At 33.9% G+C, this 23,766-nt stretch overlaps 1 protein-coding gene across 23 annotated transcripts in view; it reads left to right on the top strand.

The window, feature by feature from the left end:
- Positions 1 to 23,766, top strand: part of BIRC6 (baculoviral IAP repeat containing 6) — a 210,554-nt gene that overhangs the window by 131,271 nt on the left and 55,517 nt on the right. For 22 of the 23 annotated variants that reach the window (XR_006059232.1, XM_060412314.1, XM_060412311.1 and 19 more), the window contains 10 exons: positions 749 to 892; positions 1,361 to 1,490; positions 4,595 to 4,726; positions 5,708 to 5,875; positions 7,838 to 8,011; positions 9,390 to 9,586; positions 14,971 to 15,271; positions 17,082 to 17,299; positions 20,825 to 20,989; positions 22,128 to 22,296. Coding sequence is in view for 22 of the 23 variants with exons in the window: in XM_060412314.1 (XP_060268297.1) it covers positions 749 to 892; positions 1,361 to 1,490; positions 4,595 to 4,726; positions 5,708 to 5,875; positions 7,838 to 8,011; positions 9,390 to 9,586; positions 14,971 to 15,271; positions 17,082 to 17,299; positions 20,825 to 20,989; positions 22,128 to 22,296 (1,798 nt within the window). In the remaining variant the exon portion in view is untranslated. Of the gene's footprint in view, positions 1 to 748; positions 893 to 1,360; positions 1,491 to 4,594; positions 4,727 to 5,707; positions 5,876 to 7,837; positions 8,012 to 9,389; positions 9,587 to 13,887; positions 14,443 to 14,970; positions 15,272 to 17,081; positions 17,300 to 20,824; positions 20,990 to 22,127; positions 22,297 to 23,766 lie in introns of those variants that run through there. The other variant, XM_042246305.2, reaches the window with a different exon arrangement.

Raw genomic sequence — 23,766 nt, 5'->3', positions numbered from 1 at the left:
TACGCTATGTATACTAGCATAGAGCTTGTTTGAGACATGGTTCAGTTCAGTTCAGTTCAGTTTCTCAGTTGTGTCCAACCCTTTGAAACATGGTAGACACCAATAAATAGGAGCGAGCATGTACTCCCTTATTTAATAGTGCTTATTCAGGTTAAACTATTAATATCTAAAGGGATGAGCTATTATAATTTTTAAAAATTACTGAATGACTTAACTTTTAGAAGAGGAAGATACTTTATTGCCTCAGCTATATTATTGGGAAACTATCTACTTAATGTGCCTAATTTGAAAGAAATGCTTAAATTACCAGTTTAAGTCCTTAAGTATGAGTATTTGAAAATTTGGTTTCTGCCTGTGGGTAGAGTGAAACTTTCTGTTCCATTGTCTTCTGTCCTAGTTTCCTCTCTTAGATTCTTGTTAAGGCTTTATTTTATATTTTTAATATATTTTTTCAGAATTTTTATTGTATAATAACCACATTCAGATATTGATTGAAGTTAAAATTAAGTTGGTTATGCCAGGTATTTTTTGAAAACCCTGTACTAGTAACTTTTCTTATCCATAGAAATTTCTGATTCGCTTTTAACTTCATGTCTACTTCTTATTCATTTAAGATGGAATAATGTATTCTTTAATTGCTGATGTGATGAATTGAAACATTAATCCACATTTAAAATTTCCTCTTTATTCTTTAAAGTAAAAAGCTGGAAGTGCCACATTTAACTTTTTAAATCTCTCACTTTGTCAGGTTCTCTGTGAACTGTTTCAGACATCTCCTCAAAGAGGGAACCTTCCAACATCAGGCAATATTTCAGGGTTTGTACGTAGATTATTTTTGCAGTTGATGCTGGAGGATGAGAAAGTGACAATGTTTCTTCAGTCTCCCTGTCCAGTGAGTATTTTAACAATTAAATTAAATCTTAATGATGAACTATGTGTAAAGATATTTTATGTTTTCATATCAGCTTACAGTTACCTCTAATTTCTAATATAGCAGAATGAAACTATGATAGCTTTTATACTTAATGATAGGACTTAGAAAGCTCAGCTAACTCTCTGTCTGGAATAACCTAGTTGTAAAAAAAAAAAATACATCGTAGCTCAGTTGGAATAACCTAGTTGTAAATTGCCATGAATAGTATAATTTGATTTAGGAGGAAAAGTGACAGATTGTTGGGTACAACAGTGCTAATGCAAAATTTGACCAACAACTCATGACAGAAATGCCGCGTTTGAAGAAATATAGAAAATAAACTCATATATTTTTGTACGCATTATTGAATTTTTATTTTTATGCTTTTGAAATTGTTATATAATGACATATGTTTCAAAAAACTCTTCTTTATTTCTTGATTTCCAGCTGTACAAGGGGAGAATTAATGCTACTAGCCACGTCATCCAGCATCCAATGTATGGAGCAGGCCACAAATTCCGAACACTTCATTTGCCAGTCTCAACAACATTATCAGAAGTTCTGGACAGAGTGTCAGGCAAGTCAGATTTAAATATTTATTTTTCTCTAACTATGCTATATGTATATAGGAATTTTATCATTTTTATAATTTTATTACATTTACTCAGGAACTATTTAATGACATGAAATGGTCAAGATGGTTTCACATTTCAAAACACGGATGCTGTGTACAAAATGTATAATACATTCCAGCACCAGTAATTCTTTTGTTATTACGTATGTTATGTGTAGTAGTGGCAGAACTGGCAGTTGGAAATGGCAACAAGCTGTGGGAAGCTGTTGATGGAATTTTCTCGAGATAATCCATAAGGCTATTTTATAGTAGATGAATTGCACAGTATATTAGGTTGAATGACAGCATTCTAAGTAATAAGCATTTACTAAATCTAGGGGATAAATGAATGGTCAGTAGGTAGAATCAGCTGGTGACTTTATAACAGTAAGGAAGACAGAACTTTTCCCCTAGATTTCTTGTCTGTATTTCAAGAGCTCTCAGTTGATGCCTTTAAATATTTAGGATATAAGTTTCTAAAGTAAAAGCATTTTGCGGGTAGAATGCTGGTTGACTGTGGTGAGTTTCACTTTTTTTGCTGCTTTGAAATCGTAGTCATGATGAATTCATTGAGTATCTGCTATGTGTAAGCACAGTAATTTCTCCTAGGGTTGTAAAAGTGAGCAGGACACATACTCTGCCTCTCAGAGTATTTGTGATATTTTGTATATTGTCAGAATAAAAAACAAACTGAAAATTTAAATGTTTTCAATTTAAGTATAAGTCAGTGTGTTTCTAAGTCTTTGAGCAACACTGTTAACTGAAAGAAGTTAGGAGTTCCCCCAAAACTAGTGTTATCTATTTATTAGTTGGAAATATTAATCCAAATTTGAAATAAAAGACTGAGTTGAAGAGATTGGGGAGTTGTTACCATACATATTTAGGCTTCCCTGGTAGCTCAGCTGGTAAAGAATTCGCCTGCAATACAGGAGACCCTGGTTCAATTCCTGAGTCAGGAAGATACCCTGGAGAAGGGAGAGGTTACCCACACCAGTATTCTTGCGCTTCCCTGGTGGCTCAGATGGTAAAGAATCTGCCTGCAGTGCAAGAGACCTGTGTTCGATCCCTGGTTTGGGAAGATCTCCTGGAGGAGGGTATGGCAACCCTCTCCAGTATTCTGGCCTGGAGAATCCCCACGAACAGAGAAGCCTGACAGGCTGCAGTCCATGGGGTCTCAAAAAGTCAGACACGACTAAGTGACTAAGCACACCAAACATACTTACATAGATGCTAAGGTAAACCACATGAATGAATATGATCACATTGAGAAAATAAAGTAAAAAAGATTGTTATCTGCTTTAGACATGAATGTGTGCATAATGTTATAATACTTTCCTACATTTTACATATTACATAATAAAGTGTTAGAATATATTATAAATGTCTAACATGTTTTTCTTATTTGAAAACCTCCACATTACCTGTTATAGCTAAACTTTGTGAAAATATGATTTTACACACTTTTTTCTACATTTCAATTTTCTGAAATTGTGCCTTTTACATGATGAAGAAAAAATTTCTAATTGAAGGAAGGAAGTGAAGAAGAGTACTGAAATTCAGTTTTTGAGATGCCAACATTTAACTTAATCGAAATGTATAGACATAGTACAGAATAACTGGAAGTTCAGCAGCATTTTTATTTATCTTTACCATAAATGAATACTGTTTTCTAAAATGTTCTGTCATTTAGAATATTGAGCAAAATAGCTCCCTTTATTATCTAAAAATTAAAAATAAAACTGATGGCTGTGGAAGAACAGTATCCTACTAAAAAGTTCAACTGAGTTATCCTTAGCAACTATCAGAAACTTCTAAGTGCCTGCTTTAACCTCTGGTTAGCAGTATTTTGGTCTTTAAACTGTATTTGTGTTCTTTAGTCACATCTCATGATATATTAATATGTGCATATGTATTTTACTAATATTCTTGAAAACAAATAATCCAAAATTATATAAGTGGTCCCTTTACCTGCTTCTGTTGCTTTTAACTGTATTGCTTTCAAATAATGATTCTATTTGTTGTTTTTTTAAAATTTCTATCATTGTTTTTAAGCAGTTTTTATCATCAGATAATATGCCTTGTAGTTTTCTTCATGTTGCTTATGATTTTTAGTTTTTTGACGTAAATCTGTGTGTTTATGAATTTTATCAGATTTGGGGATGTTTTGCCTATTAGTTTCTCAAATATATGTGTCTTCCCATAACTCTGCTCTTTTAGGGATTCTGAGTACACATTTTATTAGGCCTCTTAAAGTTGTTTTACAGCTCACTGAAGGTCTGTTCTTTTTTCCCCCATTTTCCCCTTGTACTTTTTGAGTTTCTTAGTGGTTAAATAAGATCATTGTATGGTCATCATTTATTTCATGATTTGTAATAGCATGCCATATTCAAAAGCATGAAAGAAAATATTAATTCAGAATAATGACTATCTGTGAAAGTCCTTGGTATTCATTTGAAAGTACTTGTAAAATATGTGATTTTATCTAAGATTCCTAGCCAAATAAAAATAATAAAACCAGCAACCTCTGTTCCTTAAATTTGTTTGGTTATACTCTCATTTGTAGCAGGAGAGGTCTAATGTAATGCATATTAGGATTAATCCTGAGATTGAGTTCCATATTGCCCTTTACAGATTGTATCAGTAACCTTGCTAAGACTGTTTCCTTATTTTGAAAATAATATTCTTCCTTGATATGCATGTTGTGAGGACTGAAATATATAGATATAGCTGATAAGCAGATTGATCTATGCCTAAAATAAAACAAGTTCTTGATAATAGTTTTAAAAACTAGTACTGCCTCTAGAGGCAGTACTGTTATAATACAAAATATTTTCTAGAGATTGGAGTTTAGGTATCCTGGCCTTAGAAGAGTGATGAATCCCTTTCATTGATAAAAGCAATGAGAATTGAATGTGTCACACTTGCCTTCATAATGTTTTTTCCAGACCATTTACATTGCCTTTGGTTAGTTACAATATAATCTTACGTAAAGTCCCCTAAGATATTTATTATTTCCCTTCTTAATGATTTTTGAGAATCAATGTATTTTACACAAAAATTTTTTATAGATACACCAAGTATCACTGCTAAACTAATCAGTGAACAAAAAGATGACAAGGAAAAGAAAAACCATGAAGAAAAAGAAAAAGTTAAGGCAGAAAATGGATTTCAGGATAATTACAGTGTTGTTGTTGCTTCAGGTATGATTTTTTCATATATAATCTTGACTGTGTTGGTTTCTATAAAGCGTAACATATGTATAGGAATTTTATGTAATAAACAGTATTAACGTAAAAAGCTGGTATAGTGATGTCTTAATATTAAATACACAATTATTGTATGAAATCAGTTACTCTTTGGCATTGGAATTATTAAACTTATTTTGTGCTTACTGTATCTCATCAGATACTGAACATGTGTTAATAGTTTAGATGCTACATTTCAACTTGACAGTGTACAGAGACTTATACTCTTTAAAAAGTTCACTAAGTCTTACAGAATTTTTCTGTAGCTTTTTTTTTTAATAAAAAATACAAATTGAAAAAGTATTCATGAGTTTTCACTTATGATATTGTGCTCATTCTATAAAATTAGAAAATAGAAATCTTCAAAAGAAAATTGGTTGAAAACAGTTTTTACTATATTAGATGCAGGAAGGGGAAAAATTGGTCAAGATAAGGGATAATCTTAGAGGATATTATTCTTAACAAAGTTCTTAGTTCAGAAGAGAAAGCTCAACCTAGATTACATTTCTTCTTAAATAGAAGACCTATATATTGGTTTAATCTGTTGTTTCTCAGAGAAAAATTAAGAACAAAAGCTTTTCTGTATATATTTGCACAACATTACTTTCCAGTAAATGGATGCTCATCTACCTGTATTTTAGAGAATACAGGAATTAATTGATACTTTCTTGAAAAATAGTTACACATGCGTCCAGTTATTCATTGTGGTTGTTTAGTTGCTAAATCATGTCCAGTTATTCATGAAGTATAATAAATGATAAATAGAATCAAATACACATAGAATCAAATGACAAATAGAATCAAGAGATTAGATACTACATGAAAAGAAATATTTCTGTCTTTTGATGTTCCTGGCACTTTAGTAATATATTGTAGAAATACACTTTTACTTCATTAGTGTGTTGGCTATATAAAGTTTCTGTTTGTTTGTTTTAGGGTTGAAATCCCAATCTAAACGTGCTGTGTCATCTACGCCACCTCGCCCACCATCCAGGAGAGGGAGGACAATGCCTGATAAAATAGGAAGTGCTTCCTCAGGAGCAGATGCTGCCAGCAAAATAATTACTGTCCCTGTGTTTCACCTATTCCATAAACTCTTAGCTGGTAATGTTCACAATGATAAAGCATATCAGAAATTTTAGTAATCTTACAAATGAATAATTCACATGTGTCATAACCAAAATCATGTTTAATCGGATGCTGTTGATGAGATAAATAATTTGGTGAGACTTTATTCATACAGATCTCTCCAAGAGAAGTGAGAATAAAAAGCAAGTAACCTATTTAATACCCTTTTTTTTTTTCTTTTACTTTACAATACTGTTTTGGTTTTGCCATACATTGACATGAAACCGCCACAGGTGTACATGAGTTCCCAATCCTGAACCCCTTTCCCACCTCCTTCCCCATATCATCTCTCTGGGTCATCCCAGTGCACCAGCCCCAAGCATCCTGTATCCTGTATCAAACCTAGACTGGCGATTCATTTCTTACGTGATAGTATACATGTTTCAATGCCATTCTCCCAAATCATCCCACCCTCTCCCTCTCCCACAGAGTCCAAAAGTCTGTTCTATACATCTGTGTCTCTTTTGCTGTCTCGCATACAGGGTTATCATTACCATCTTTCTAAATTCCATGTATATGTGTTAGTATACTGTATTGGTGTTTTTCTTTCTGGCTTACTTCACTCTGTATAATCGGCTCCAGTTTCATCCACCTCATTAGAACTGATTCAAATGTATTCTTTTTAATGGCTGAGTATTTAATACCCTTTTTAAACATTATAATGTTGCAGTTTTGCACTAGTGTCTTAAATTTTGTTATGAATGAGCTATAAAATGATCAGTAAAATTAATGTTTTAGTTAATTCATAACAAGTTATATAATGTGAGGTTAATTTTAAAGAACTAGTTCTAGCAGTGGAATCCTTAGATGTAGTCCTGATAGTTAAGCTTCCTCTCTTCCTGAATCATATTCTTTGACCAGTATACTTTCCTTTGTCAAGGTAATAGCCATTTTATCTGCATGTGTGTGCTGTATCATTATAATCAAACTGCCAACTAACTTTGGATTTTACTTCTTAGCTTTAGACATTGTTGACTTGTAGCAGAAGTCAGTAAAGTATGCCAGGTACACTGGATGTTTCTTTTTATAAAAACATTTTCATAGGAGTACAGCTATACCCATTCTATATACAAGGCAGCAGAAGAGACAAAGGTGTAAAGAACAGACTTTAGGGCTGTATGGGAGAAGGGGAGGGTGGAATGATTTGAAAGAATAGCATTGAAACATGTATATTACCATATGTAAAATCGATGACCAGTATAAGTTTGATGCATGAAGCAGGGCACTCAGAGCTGGTGCTCTGGGACAACCCAAAGGGATGGGGTGGGGAGGGAGGTGGAGGCGGGGTTCAGAACGGGGGCACTCACGTGCACCCGTGGGTGATTCATGTCAATGTATGGCAAAAACCACCACGATATTGTAAAGAAATTATATCCTCCAGTTGAAATGAAATAATTTAAAAATACCTTTGCATAGGAGTACAGCGGTGCCCGTTCATGTGTGTATTGCCCTTAGCTGTTTTCATGCTACAGTAGAGGTAGTAGTTGCACAGAGACCATACGACCTCCGTAGCTTAAAATATTTATCATCTAGCCTTTTTGGAAAAGATTTGCCAACTCCAGATTTGTGGAAAATGTTTTTCTCCCTGTTCATCATTGCTCAGAAGATCATAGTGGGATTTGATTAGTAACTAATTAACACTTTGTATCAGTTCAGTTCAGTCCCTTATTGGTGTCTGACTCTTTGTGACCCCATGGACTGCAGCATGCCAGGCCTCCCTGTCCATTACTTTGTATAGACATTATTGATTATACTTGTCAAAAACAGATTTGAGTTTTGTAAACTTTCTGTTGGCTGTTTTTCTATTGTTTTGAAATTGGTGTCAGAATCAGACTCTTAACCTGTAATTTAGTAAAAGCATCAAGTGATTGAATAAATTGAATCAAGTAAACGTCTCCCTCTTGGATTCCAGTTTTAACTTAGTTATGTCATTTTTAGGCCAGCCGTTGCCAGCTGAAATGACGCTTGCTCAACTTTTAACTCTGCTGTATGACCGAAAACTTCCTCAAGGTTACCGTTCAATAGATCTGACTGTTAAATTGGGATCCAGAGTTATCACAGACCCAAGTCTGTCAAAAACAGATTCTTTTAAAAGACTGCACCCAGAAAAAGGTATGTGTACAATACTTCTTTTAAGTTACAGTCTATAATCTGAGCAGGCAGGGATTTCTGTAGCTGATTACTTAATGTACGTTTTATTACATCAGCCTGAAAGATACACTTTTTTCTTTATGACTGAGTTATTTGTGAATATAGAAAATTGCCATTATTTCTGTTGGGAATTAATGTTAATTCCTTTTGTAGCATCACTTTATTTTTTATGGGCCCATATGCTTTAATTTTTTTCCCCCTTTGGCTACACCATTCAGTTTGTTGAATCTTAGTTCCCCAACCATAGATTGAACTCGGGCCCTCAGCAGTGAAAGCATGGAGTGCTAACCATTGGACTGCCAGGGACTTCCTAATTTTTAAAAAATATTATTTCTGAATGAGCCATATTAATTGTTTATAATTTTATAATCAAAGTGTGGGCCCCATTTAGAATTTCCAATTTACTGATAATTTATACTGAGTGATATTTTGTGCTCATAAACATTTTTTCTCTCAAAAGTGGGATCATACAGTTTCTTACTTTTTTATTTTTATATATTCAATGAAATGTTTCTAAATGTGCATTTTTACTTCCTATTTTTATATGGATGTAACAATTTATCTGTTTCACTGTTGTTGAAGCATTCTGATTCTAGTACTTCACTACTATAAATGCTATTTAAGCAGTGATTTTCATAGTGTGAGGTATGATATCTTATTTATCTTCAATTTTTCCCTTGATTCAGTATTTAATTATTAGCCCTTTGTGCTCTTTAATAATAAATTTTAAGACATTTCCTTTGTCCCAATTTTCAGCAGGATAATTTGTCTCTTTTAATGTTCATAGGATCTGGTTGTATGTGAACATAAGCTTTTGGTTTTCCTCTGTGAATGATTCAGATTTAACCAATATGGTATAATTTTCAGTTTTCAGTAAGAAAATTTTTTGTCACTATTCAGTTTTTCCTATTGAATACTTTCAGAGCATCACAGGCACGTAATTTAATATTTTCTGAAGTCTCTGATGTTTTACTTATTTGCCCTAAAGAATAATACTTCTCAGACTTCAGTGTGCTTGCAGATCACCTACAGGACATTATAAAATTGCAGATTCCTATTCAGTAGGTCCAGAATACGACCTGAGAGTCTACGTTTCAAAAGCTCTCAATATGATGCTGATCCTAACTAGACCACATAGTGAAAAAACTATAGGGAGCAACATCAGAAGTTATTTAAATATTTTTGTAGCATCTAGGTTTAACTTAAATAAATCTGAACAGCAGGATAATTATGCTCTTTTGTTGAATGGAGAGATGACAATAGCATCTGCTTTGTAAATGAAAAAGTATTATAAAAATAAATCCTCTCTTTTAGCTGTTATTTGCGATTATTCTTTTAGATCATGGAGATTTGCTTGGTAGTTGTCCCGATGATGAGGCTCTCACTCCAAGTGATGAATGTATGGATGGGATATTGGATGAATCTTTACTTGAAACCTGTCCCATTCAGTCACCATTACAAGTTTTTGCAGGAATGGGTGGACTGGCTCTTATTGCAGAAAGATTACCCATGCTATATCCAGAAGTAATTCAACAGGTAAGATAAGATTCCCAATTAATTATATCATTCATGGCAAAGACCTGTTTTTTTGTTTATGTTTAACTTAACCTTTGGAAGTACCCTTTCCCTTAAAGTCTTTGAGTATTGTATAAATCTTTCAAAGCTCAGCCAATATGGAACTTTCTAAGAATTCAGTTTAGTCGCTCAGTTGTGTCCGACTCTTTGCCACGCCATGGGCTACAGCACACCGGGCCTCCTGTCCATCACCAACTCCTGGAGTCTACCCAAACCTCATGTCCATTGAGTCGGTGATGCTATCCAACCATCTAATCCTCTGTCGTCCCCTTCTACTCCTGCCCTCAATCTTTCCCAGCATCAGGGTTTTTTCAGATGAGTCAGCTCTTCCCATCAGGTGGCCAGAGTATTGGAGTTTTGGCTTCAACATCAGTCCTTCCCATGAATATTCAGGACTGATTTCCTTTAGGATGGACTGGTTGTCTGTTACTAAAGAAATGTTGTAAACCAAGCACATTTGCCAAGGTCATCACATTGTAGTGTTTTTATTTCTATGCTTCTTAAGATGTGATGTTAATAATAGATACTACTAGAAAATAGGGGAGTAAAGTAGTAGTATATACTTCTTCCCAAATACACTATGTCTATGTCTTTTTGCTTCACTTTTATTTCTTTTTAAGTGCCATTTCTATTTTGGTTGTTTTTAAAACATTAACTTCTTCCCCTGTCTGTTAATGTTACTGTCATTGAGGGGTGTACTTTAAATGTCCTTTTACTAAATGAAGGAAGTGTGTGATGCATGGAAAGCTGTAAATAGGAAGTTCTTTATTTTTGTTGATTGAGGTAGGGAAATTATTCTCTGTAATTTTATCTACTTTGTGTATGTGTGTGTATAAGTTTATGTATGTATTAGTTTCCTAGGGCAGCTGTAACAAAGTACCACAAACTGGGTGGCTTAAAACAACAGAAATTTAATTTTTCTTACAGGTCAGGAGGCTGTAAGTCTAAAATCAAGGTGTCACCAGAGCTGTGCTCACGTTGAAGGCTCTAGGGGAGAATCCTTCCTTACCTCTTCTTAGTTTCTGATTATTGCTGACAGTTAAGGGCATTCATTGCCCTCGAACTACACCACTCCAGTTCTGCCTGCATTTTTACATGGCTGTCTTCCTTTTCTGTATCTGTATCTCCCGCTCCTTATAAAAACACTGTTCATTGGATTTGAGGTCCACCCTAAGCCAGTATGACCTCATCTCTTAATTGAGTACATCTGCAAAGACCCTGTTTTCAAATAAGTTCACATTCACAGATGCTGGGGGTTAAGACTTGAGCATATCTTTGGGAGGATACAGTTCAACCCACAATAATACCTATTTAGATAAACGGTTATTACTTCTATTCAAAGAACTTATGGTATTTTTATTTTTGAATATAACCAGGATATAAGATGACTGTCACAGAAAAACATGAGTAAAATTTTATTGCTTTCTAAAAATTGTAGTCATATAGCTAAAAGTTTGAAATGGAAAAAAACTCCAACATGCTCAAGATTATTGTTGCCCAGTGAAAATGACTTTCCTAGTTCAGTATTCAGTATGGTTCATTACAGTGATTAGAGACCAAGTGCTGCTATAATAAATAGCTAGAAGAGTGAAAGTGACTTTAGAATTGAATATTTGTCATGGAAGAATTTTGAGGAGCATGATATAAATTGCCTTGAACAGATGATTAGTAGAAATACGGATGGTAAAGCCTTGTCCAGTGAGGGCCCAGAAGAAAGTGAGGATCATGATAGGGAGAACCTATGTATCATAGAGAATACCTTAAATTGGGTTAAGCAGATTGTTGGTATAAATATGGATGTTAAAAGTACTAGTGGTGTAGTTTAGTAGGAAATGAGGAAACTGGAGGAAAGGAGATTCCCTTTTAGTGATAGAAATCTTAGCGTATTTGTGTCCTGTATGTGGAAAGCAGGACTTGTAAGTGATGAACATGGGTATTCAGCTGAATTTCCAACCTAAGTGTGAAATTACCTGTTTTCTTCTTGGTACTAATAGTAAAATGTGAGAGGAAAGAGATAAATTGAGAGAAGATGCTAAAATTAGAGATTTGCTATCAGAAGAGCATGCTCTGGAGAGAAAGCCAAGGATGTGGCTTTCAGTGTTTGCTGGTGCCTCAGTAAAATCAAGATGCTAGTGTAGTCAGTCACGCACAGGGCTGTGTGAAGAGATCAGTCATGGATCCCCTCAGTCATCTAACCCTGAGCCAGGAATGAAGAAAGTTGTGTGACAGTGCTAGCATAGTCAAAGAGGGAGATGTGATGATGAAAGCAGAGGTTCAAATGGAGCAGCTGAAAGCCAAGGAATACGAGTGGTCTCTAGTAGCTGGAAAACGCAAGGAACCGACACTCCCTGAGAGCCTCCAGAAAGAACATTGGGTACTTAGGATCCAAAGCTTTGATTCCAGCTCCATAAGATTCTTAGATTTCTGACCTCTAAATCTTGCAGATAATACATTTATGTTGTTTTAAGTCAGTAAGTTTGTGGTGCTGTGTTACAGCAAAGCATATAGGAAATGAATACAGATTTTGGTGTGTACTCTTTTTAGGATGTTTTTGTCTGGTTTTGGCATCAGGACAATACTGTCCTATAGAATGGGTTGGAAATATCTAATATTTCCTATTAAGAACTGTTAGATGGGTTTTTCAATAGATTAAACACTTAAAGATTACAAAATTAGTAGTAGAGAATCTATGTCAAAAGAAATAATCCAGACTGAAGCATAGAATGTGTAAGGAATGAAAAGAACATGACAACTATATGGACATGTAGCTAGAAGTGAAAAATTCTGATGTGTATTTATGGTCACAGAAAAAGAGTGAATTGAAACAAGGACAGAAACAATACTGAAAGGAAGAAAAATTTCCAAAACTGATAAAAAAACCTCAATCTGAAATTCAAGAAGCCCCCTAAACTCCAAGTAGGATATTCATGCCTAAGAACATTAAGATAAACTACTTAAAAACAAGAGAAAAGTTTAAAACCAGCTAAAAAGCAGTAAACCCATTTCTTTCAAAACAGTAACAATAATTCTGACAACTAACCTTTCATCAGACACCTTGGGAGCCAGGGAATTCTTTGAAATGTAAAAAAAAAAGTCTGCCATCCTAGAATTTTATACCCAATGAAGAAGATTTTGGACATTTTCCTCAACCACCACTACTCTTTCCATAAAAGGTAAATTGGTAGTATAGAATAGTAGGTTTATGATGAACTCTCCTTATATATTAAGTCTGCACAGACTATCTTTCAAAGAAAAGAAAAAAGAAAAAGCAATTGTTTAAAGGCTCTTGAGAGGGACGAAAAGTAGGCACCTGTTGGAGAGGATTTAAACATGAAGAGAATAAAACCACACTGGGTAATACTAGTCTTCTGAGACTACTCCTCAGTCTCTGTGGGGTGAGATGATAGAACTCATGCAAAAGCTGTAGAGGAGTTTGGTTCTTCCATTCTGGCTGGAGATTAAAAGGGGGGAAATTCAGGAAGAAGGGACGCATAGTTGGGGTACTCCAAATTCTGCACATGAAGTTTTGCACAACTGTAGCTGGCTCCTGAATACTTAGGGTTCTTGAGAGAAAACTGGAAGGCTGAATGAACTGCCCAGACATGTCAGTGTCTGTCCCGCATAAAAGAGACAGAATTTGTAATTCTATTCCTTCCAAGTTAGAGGTAAAAATCTTCAGCTTTTCTATTGAAATTTCAAATGAGTCGCACATTAAAGAGTATAGATGACATCCCGGTAGTCAGGGACTCACTTGAAAAATAATGGTAAAACTACAACAGACTTTAATAAGTTTATAAAAGCTCCATGAGTTTAAGATTGACCCACCAGTAATATAACTGTTTTCTAATACAAAGCTAAGCCATTTTCCAATATAAAACTGACCCACTAGTAATTTGACCATTTTCTAAAATAAAACTAAACTCTTAATTATAAAAGTAAGAGTTATTATAACATCTCTTCAATAATTATGATGTATAATTAAAAAATAGACAGACATGGAAAGAAAGAAGAAAATGTTACCTGTGGTTAACAATAAGTCGGTGAACAGCTGTTACTCACATTTTGCCAGTTGCCCCACCTATGTTCCGAAGGAGGAAAAGAAAAAAAGTCACTTTCTTCGGCATGGTTTGAGGAAGATTGTGGTCATAGATTCAATTCAGGATCATATTGATATATTGCATTTAGTCGTCTCTAGTTTCCTCCAACCGGTAACAACTATGTTGTGTTTGTTTTCCATGGCCGTGACACGTGGACGAGCACAGGCTAGAAAGCCTCTCTGTGTGTAGTCATATATGTGTGCGCGCTCAGTGGCCTCAGTCATGTCCAGCTCCTTCCGACCCTATGGACTGTAGCCCACCAGGCTCACCTGACCATGGGATTCTCCAGGCAAGAATACTGGAGTGGTTGCCATGCCCCATGTCTCCTGTGTCTCCTGCATTGCAGGCAAATTCTTCACCCACTGAGCCACCTGGGAAGCCTGGTCTCATATATATGTGTATATACATGTGTTTCCTAGATTTGTTTACTTACAGAGCATGGAGTCAGACTGCCTTAGGCAGTGTGTACATACCTGTGTCCCATATCTGCTGTGTAAAGTATTATTTCCACTAAATGAAATTAGTGCCCCTTGGAAAAAATTCTAAGATTCAGGCAGAGAATATACAAGATGAGCCTAGATACAGAAGTCTGCTTTAAGGGGGTTCCACTGACCAAGCCTGATTCTACTTGGTCATGAGAAAAAATGATAGTAACAGATTATTACTTGCAGAGTAATTTTAGAATTAATTAATAATTAAATTAATAATGAATGAATTAAATTAATAAATGAATGAAGAAGAAGGAAATGTTTTTGTGTACAGTTCACTGCCAACCAATAAATGTAGAATTAATGAAAGAATTAGAAAACACCATTTGGCAGATACCCTAATTATTATTTCTTGCAAACATTATAAAAATGCTAACTCTAATGGTCAAACTTGAGTGGGAAATAAGGCATTTACATAGTCTAAAAACCTCTGTCTACAGATACTTAACTAATTACAAAGGAGAAAATAGTAACTTTTAGAGTAGAAATACTTGGCATATACCACCATACTCATGGTATATTGTAACTCATTTTAAAAAACATGTCTTTTTATTGATTTAAAAACTTTTTAATTTCAAATTTGAGTTTAGTTGATTAACAGTGTTTTATAGTTTCAGGTGTATACCAGAGTGATTCAGTGATATATCCTTTATTGATTTTTATATTCTTACATTTTAAAGAGATCATTTGAATTCAAGCCTTTACTTTGAACCTGATGTTGAAACATACAAATAGCCAAACAAAATTGTTTTTACTTTAGGTGAGTGCTCCAGTTGTAACATCTACCACTCAGGAAAAACCAAAGGATAGTGATCAGTTTGAATGGGTGACTATTGAACAGTCAGGGGAATTAGTTTATGAAGCGCCAGAAACCATTGCGGCTGAGCCTCCACCTATCAAGTCAGCAGTACAGACCATGTCTCCCATACCTGCCCATTCCTTGGCTGCTTTTGGGTTATTCCTTCGGCTTCCGGGTTATGCTGAAGTGCTCCTGAAAGAGAGGAAACACGCCCAGTGCCTTCTTCGCTTGGTTTTGGGAGTGACAGATGATGGAGAAGGAAGTAAGTGTTGAATGTTACTAATGAAATTTAATGTAGGTGGGTTGTGTGAAAGTAATTCAGTTGTGCTTACAAAACTGCTGCTCATCTTTGGAGGCATTTAAAGATGAAGAAAATATTTATATCCTGCCATCAAGTAGCTAATTGCTACAGTAATAGCAATGAGGAATGTCTATACACATATAGACTTAACAAGTTATAAAAAGCCTTGAGAGAAGTACAGTATTATGGAGACTTACAAGTGTGAGATTATTTTGTTATGAATAAAATAGCCTTATAGGTTTTAGTGGGCTCTTGAAGGAAATCATCAGTTGTAGACTGAGAATGGTTATTTCAGAAAGAAAGACTGCTTTGAGCGGTGTTAATGTGCTCATGTTATATGAGAGGGCAGATGAAATTTGCATGAAGCAGCACAGAGAACTCATTTAAAAAGCTGTTATTGATAACATTTCATGGAAAAGCTTCTTAAGACCTTCAGATTTTATTGTGAATAACAATTAAGATATATTAAAATATGTTAAGTGATGTAGTGATGTGATGAGAATCTTTAAAGAATTTTTCTGTGAATCTGGTAACAGTATTTAGATGAAGGAGAACAGAATGAAGAAAATAAAATAATAATGTATTTTATAATATAATGATATTAGAGAGAATAATAACAGAAAGCTATGATGGTTATTTCCATTGGGCTGACAGTTTTGTTAATAGAAGGAAACAAAGAAAAATCATAGGGTGGTAGCCTGGCACGTTTTTTTTCCTTTGGTTTACCTCTAGTTCTTCAGGGAATGACCAATACATTTGAGAATCAGAATTTTTTTTCATGTTATTTTAAAATCACGTGGTTTTGATTAGAGGTGATGTCTTTCACATACTGTTTAGAGAGTATGCAGTGTTAAACCCTGTACAACAAAGTACATATAATCCAATAAAATTATATGAATTTATTCATGAATCCTTTAACTTGGAAGCTACCAAGTATTGTGTATGTACTTTTTTGTGTGTGTTTTCACGTTGATGGAATTCTTCAAAAATGTTGACATAATTTTAAATGTGTTCATAACTATTATTAAATTACAGTGTCTATATACTAAATACATCCTAGTTTATTTTCAGATATAAATTATGTATACTTATTTTAATAGAAATTTCTAATTGCTTGAGCTAATTTTTTTACGTAGCTAGAGTGTAAGAACCATGGTAATTTAGGAGTCTTTCTATGAGACAGTCGATATAACCCTAAACTGAAAAGGAAAAGAATTGTCTTTAGGCCATTTCAAACTATTTCTAGAGAATAAACAGTAATGTCTATTAAAAAGCGTAATTTTGATATATCTTTTTGCAGTGGTTGTTTCATCTGCCATTCATATAGAAGTGTTTTTTGTTTATTTGTTTTACATTTAACACTCTGTAGCTAGAACATAGTAGAAAACTTCATTGCAAACAAAACAAAATTGTTTGACTCTTGCACTCATGGTTGAAACTACTTCCAGAGCAAGACTTTCATACTCTTCTAAGGAAGTTTTAATGCTGTGTTTTTAGTTCTTAGTTTTTGGTTTAAATTTTTAGATTATAATAATTTTGACAGTCTATAACAAGTATCTATATTTCAACTTTCTTTTGGAGTTTATATATTTGATGTCTTTTTGGACACTGTTATTAAATATTAAGTATTTAATTTCACTTATGGTATTTTTTGTGGCTTTTTAATAAATATAAAATTTTATATTGTCATTATAAATTTGTGAGCTTCTGTGTTGTTTATTATTGTGGTTTTAAATATTTTTTAATTTTGAGTTCTCTTCTTTTAATCTAGGTCACATCTTGCAATCTCCATCAGCCAATGTGCTCCCAACCCTTCCTTTCCATGTCCTTCGTAGCTTGTTTAGCACTACGCCTTTGACAACTGATGATGGTGTGCTTCTCCGGAGGATGGCTTTGGAAATTGGGGCACTCCACCTCATTCTTGTCTGTCTGTCTGCTCTGAGCCACCATGCACCACGAGTTCCAAACTCTAGCCTCAATCAGACAGAGGTTGGTTCAGTTTTAATTCTTTAGATCATGAAAAATTGTTAGATTCATGGAGTACAGGCATAGTTTTTTCTGAAGTAATTAGTATTTCAGAGGCTGGGGGCCGCAGTTTGTTTTTTTTGGTTTTGATTTTTTTTTTTTTTTTGCCCCCAAAACAAATAAACAAAAAGATTATTTAAAAGAGGATAAAATGAATTGTTCTATTCTTTCTTAGGCTCTTTCAGAAAGCCTTAAGTTAATCCATCTACTTAAACAAAAAAGATGTTATAGCTTAAAAATCTTTTCCGTTTACCAGGATACACTGAATTTATACTGTGATCCCTTTTCCTTTTTGAAGGTTCTAGTCAGTACAGTAAGGTTCTAGTCAGTGTAAGACAAGAAAAATAAGAAAAAAAGAAAAATTGACCTTGATTGTTTTGAGATGATTTGATTGTATTTATAGAAATTCCAAAAATAAATAATGGCATAAGTGAGTTTAATGAGGATATAATTTCCAGTTTCAATGTATAAAAATAAGTCATTTCTGAATACCAGCAACAAACATAAAAAGAGCTTTTTAAAGATGTCCTTTAGAATAGCATCAAATAGATGCTAGAAATAAATATGAAAATATATGTAAGACCTCTCATCATAAAATATATAAAATTTTGTAAAGATGCTTATTAATTAGACTTTAATAAACTGAAGTCTCTGTCCATGTTTACCTCTCATGAAGTAGAAAATACAACATTTCATTAGTATTTCTTCCCAAATTGATTCTTTTTCTTTTCTTTTTTTTTTTTTCTCAGTTTGCAGCATGTGGGATCTTAGTTCCCTGACTAGAGATAGGACCCATCGCCCCTGCATTGGGAGCATGGAGTCTTAACCACTGGACCAGGGAAGTCCCACCAAATTGATTCTTAAGTTTGATGGAACTCCAGGTTTATTTTGGAGGAAATTGACAAGCTGATTGTAAAATTCATTCAGAAACTCAAAGGGTCAAGGATAGCCAGAACATTTTCAAATAAGAACAATGTATCTAGTAGTCTCATATTTTGAAACTGTTAAGCTATGATATTTACATAGAAGGTTAGATTGAAGCCCAGCAGACAATAGAGACATCTACATGTATAGAGTTTTCTGATATTATGACAGAGGTGACTCTGGAACAAAATGGTGATAGGGTCAGTTATATTCATATGGAACAAAAACAAATCTTTAGACCCTACTGTGCTCTAAATGCAAACGTTGATTCTAACTGCATGGTGAATCTAAATGTATATAGTATGTTCAACATACAACAATACTGTTTTACCAAAAAAAGTAAGAGATACCTTTATGATCGATCTGTCCCAGAATTTAAGAGAGTAAAAGGGCAAGCCACAGAATGGGGGGCTATATTTGTATATATCTGATAAAGGACTTATATCCAGAATATTCAAAGAGCTTCCAAAATTTCCAAAAGGAACTCAAACCAATTTTCTGTAACAACCTAGAAGAGTGGGGTGGGGAAGGAGGTGGGAGAGAGGTTTAAGAGGGAGGGGACATATGTACACCTATGGCTGATTCATATTGATGTTTGACAGAAACCAACACAATATTGTAAAGTAATTATCCTTCAATTAAAAATAATTAAATGTAATTATTAAAAATGTTTCCCAAAGGAAAAAGCTGACAATGAGATAGAAAATACCAGATGAAAAGCTTGAATGGGTACTTCACCAGAATAGGCAAACTAAATATTCAATAAATGTGAAAGGGTGATCTATTGCTTTAGTTACCAGAGAAGTACAAGTGAAAACCTTTAATACTGAGTACACGTCAATCACAGTGTGTAAGATTTCAAACTTGTCCCACCATACTTGTAATAATGTAAAGACAACAGAATTTAATACAATAAGTAATGTAAAAAACAGTGGAGTGGGCAAATAAGCTATAGTCTATTATGTAATAGAATACTAGAAGGTAATGAAAGTAAACAGCTATAGCCAACTACATATAATAGAGCTGATGAGTTTTATAATCACAGCTAACAAGCTGGATGTAAAGGAATATATGCATCATGATTCCACTTACATAATGTTAAAAATAAAAAAAGTTATAGTAAGTAGAGTTTCATGTTTATGTGGTAAAGTTATAAAGAAAAGAATGGAAGTCATGAGTAGAAAGATCAGGATTATAATTAGTTTTGTAGAGGAATGAGGGGGTGAGGGAGCAAGGGCAATTTCTTGCTTGCAGTGGTTTGATTCTTGATCTGAATGGTTAAGTTGTTTTCAGTTCATTAAGCTTTACATACTTGTTTTGTTTTCTTTCTGTAAATATGTTATACTTTACATTTAGAAATGTTTTTTTAAAAAATAAATAGCTGTTTTTTTCAATAACCCTAATTATTCTAGTGGTAACAGTTTATTTTATAAAATGTGAAAGATGAAATTATTCAGTCATAGGTTCATCCAGCTCTCCAGATCAATTTATGAAAGTATTGTTTGTATATAATGTTCTTTCTTAAAATGTTCCTATTAAAATACTTGTAAAGTACCCTGAAATTAATACTTAAATGCAAATATTTTAATGAAAATTCTTTCAAGGAGGATTCTTATTACAGAATTAATTTTATAGTCAACAGTAATCATAATAAGAATTGACCTTTACTGAGTTTGAGGTTATATTAATAAACCAGTGGTTCTCAGTCTTTTTTTTTTTTGATTTCTCTACAACATTCACGTTTTTAATATGTCCTCTATCCCCAAAAGAAATTTTTCTGCACATCATATTCTGAACAAAAAAGAAATTGAGAAGTACTCCTTCTAGAAATAGCAGCAGACTTTCTTGCTGTGATTGAAGACACACAACGACCATTGAAGAGCCCTAGATGATCTGGCTCCTGTCTCTCTAGTCCTTTCTCTGCTTCCTCTGCTTACCTTTGAGTCATTGACTCTTTAGGCCCTTAGATGCTTTACTCAACCTATTCCTGATAGATTGTTTTAAATGCTGATAAAAATTTCTTGTATTTATTCTTAAATATAAGCATTTGCCCCCCATTTTTCCCTCCCCCTAACCTTGATAACTACCACTTTGCATTGCGCCCTAAGTACTCTGGATATTTCATAAAAATGGAATCATACAATATGTTACCTTTGTAACATTGTCTGTCTGCTTTGAATTAGCATATTTTTGAGACTCATCCACGTAGCATGAATCAGTACTTAGTTATTTGTTATGGCTGAATAATATTCCATTGTATATATATGCCATAGTTTGTTTATCCATATAACCATTGATGGGCTTTGGGGCTGACTTTTTGACTGTTGTGAATGGTCTAACTATGAACATTAGTGTAATATATTTGAATATCAGTTTGCTTTTTATTTCTCCCTTTGGATATATATACCTAGGAGTGGAATTGCTGGGTCTTATTGTAATTCTTTGCTTAGTTTTTTAAGGAATTGCCAAACTATTTTCCATAGCAGCTAAACTATTTAAATTTCTACTGGTAATTTGAGGATTAATAAAAGCAAATAGTAAAAATTCTTTTCTTTTTGTTATAAGCCACAGGTATCAAGCTCTCATAACCCTACGTCAACAGAAGAACAGCAGCTCTATTGGGCCAAAGGGACTGGGTTTGGAACAGGTTCTACAGCTTCTGGATGGGATGTGGAGCAAGCCTTAACCAAGCAGAGGCTGGAAGAGGAGCATGTTACCTGTCTCCTGCAGGTATGTTTGTAAAGTTGATATTCTCAATGATAATAGTTCATCTTTTTGTGTGTGTCTGTGTTGATTTTTAAGTTTTATTGGCCTTACCCTCAGCTACTGAGGATGAAAAATAAAAGTTCATTTTTTTATGAACTTTTTCATGAATTTCATTTCATTTATTTTAATGAAAAATGAAGTTCATTTTTAAAATGAAAAAACATTCTCCCTGCCCTCAGTACATTTAATATACTAGATAAAGATTGCTCTTTAGTGCTTGCAACTCTAAATTCTTCTCTCTTAGCCGTTCACTGAGAGGAAAGTGACAAAGGTGAAGTTGTCCAATAATAGGAATGTAATATATCTGCTTTCTTCTTGTCAGCTTCTCATCTAAACTACTATATTTGGACTCTCTCTTTTTAAAACAAAATCTATTTATACCTTTGTTTCTCACATTGTGTTGCATTTTCTAGAATTAGGGAAGGTGAACTAGTTTATAAAGTTTTTAATGCAGAAATGAGAAAAGTAGGTTTGTAAGGATTAGCTTTTGTTCCTGTATCAACTACTTGACTAAACTTAGGGTTTTGTGTTTTATTTTTCTGAGCATCAGTTAAATCTTTGAGCATTATTTTTGCAGTTCTAGAATAAGCTTATTCTCATATAGACTTCTAAGATTCCATCACCCTCAACTATAAATTAAACCTACCCAGTAAAATAAATAAATCCGAGAAGGAAATGGCAACCCACTCCAGTACTTTTGCCTGGAAAATCCATGGACGGAGGAGCCTGGTAGGCTACTGTACATGGGGTCGCGAAGAGTTGGACACGACTTCACTTTCACTTTCCACTTTCATGCATTGGAGAAGGAAAGGCAACCTACTCCAGCGTTCTTGCAAGTTGCAACTAAGCTTTTAAGTTCATGTTCTTAGGTGGATTGCTTCTGTGTGTCTGATCATAGCATTGTACATCACCATGAGAAACATATCCTCTTTTGAAAATGTAAAGGAAAAAAAGTCTCATTTTTAATACCTGTATTATGAAGCATTGATTGAGTTGAAAGTATATACTCTTCATATTCACATTGAACATCTAACATAAAATATGGGATTTTAAGTTTGTGAAGCTAAAACTCAGTTTTAAATCCAAGGATTTTTATTTTTAGGTTCTTGCAAGTTATATAAATCCTGCAAGTGGTGCTGTAAATGGAGAAGCTCAGTCATCTCACGAGAGCAGAGGACAGAACAGTAATGCCCTTCCTTCTGTACTTCTAGAGCTTCTCAGTCAGTCCTGCCTCATCCCTGCCATGTCATCTTATCTACGAAATGATTCAGGTAAATCACGTTGTAACTGGTCCTTTACAGTATCTTAGTGGATGAGTACTTTTGTTTACTTATTTATCATTGTCACCTGTAATTGAAAATGATAGGGTAAAGGGTAACAGCTTCGTGACAATACTGTGATCCAAACATGGTTAACTGAAATTCTGTGTGTTTTTAATGTTTTTCTTAAACATTAGAATTGCAGACCATAGTTTTTTGAAGAAAGGCAGACGGATAAACTATACAAGTTTGTAGATACTTGACAATGAGTATTAGTTTTTACAAGTTCAATTATGAAAGTACCTTAGGTAGATACTTTGCAGTATTCAATTGATGATCAACTGAAATTGCTTTTTTATTTCTTTGGTTGTGGAATTATCTTCCAGAAATGTATCCTTTTCTTAAGTAGAATAGAAAGTTTATGTTTTATGTAGACTCTCAGTGACATATAGGTATTGCCAAGAAAAATAAGCAGTTGGCATCTCCTTATTTTAACCAAAATGTATGTTTATTCACTTTTTTAAACTATCTGCTCTTCTTCTTGTATTTGCTTTTATTCATATTCTTAGTCATGAAAATAGACACACATTCAGTTAGATTATTAAGGAAGAATAGGTAAGGAAAGCAATGGGAATGAATCTTACAGTCTGTTTTGATGCTTGGTAGCAGTTTAAATGAGATTAGATGGATGGAAAATGTACTTATGTTTGAGAAGGGATTACTGCCGCTATTCTTCACCTTGAAAAAATTATTGTGCTTCCAAACACACTATTTCTGGGACTTCCCTGGCAGTCCAGTGGTTAAACCCTGCACATCCCAATGCGAAGAGTATGGGTTCGATCCCTGGTAGGGGAACTAAGATCCTACAAAGCTCCTGGTGCAGCAAAAATTAAAAAACAAACACCATTTCCCAGCCTACCTCAACTTCTTATAAAAATGTTGGTGTTATATTGAATTGGTGTTTTTAGATTGAGCTGTTTGATACATTAGATTTGTCTCTTGAAAAAATAGATATCAAATGTACAATATATTTTTTGGCATTTTACATTCAGCACTGTAAACACTTAAGTACTTCATTCATATCGGTGCCAAAATTTAATAGTAAATCATTTAGGAAAACTGAACAGAGTAAGATAAGGTTTCTCTTTGTCTCCTTCCACATTGTTAAAATATTAATCCTTTCACTTTCAAACTGTGTGACCTCTCAGAAATTTTTAATTTTGTCTTGTTCTGAAACTCAGTCTTTCTGTAACACTGGGCTTTAATCTTTATGGTTTAGAGTCAAAAGAGAAATCTGGTATTACTTTTATTGTTTAAAATAATCTATTCAAGTAGGTGTACTTACTGGTAAGTGTGTATTTTAATAAATAAGCTTTGATTCTGGTAAATATATGGAATTATAGTGAATTAAATACTCTGTCTTGTAACTATTTTAGAAATTTAATGTTTGACTTTCCTTTGTGATTATTTTCCCAGAGTAAA

Source organism: Ovis aries, chromosome 3 (genome assembly GCF_016772045.2).
Source record: "Ovis aries strain OAR_USU_Benz2616 breed Rambouillet chromosome 3, ARS-UI_Ramb_v3.0, whole genome shotgun sequence".
NCBI lineage: Eukaryota > Metazoa > Chordata > Mammalia > Artiodactyla > Bovidae > Ovis > Ovis aries.
The sequence above is the reverse complement of the archived record's forward strand: the minus strand, read 5'-3'. Positions and strand labels throughout refer to the sequence as shown.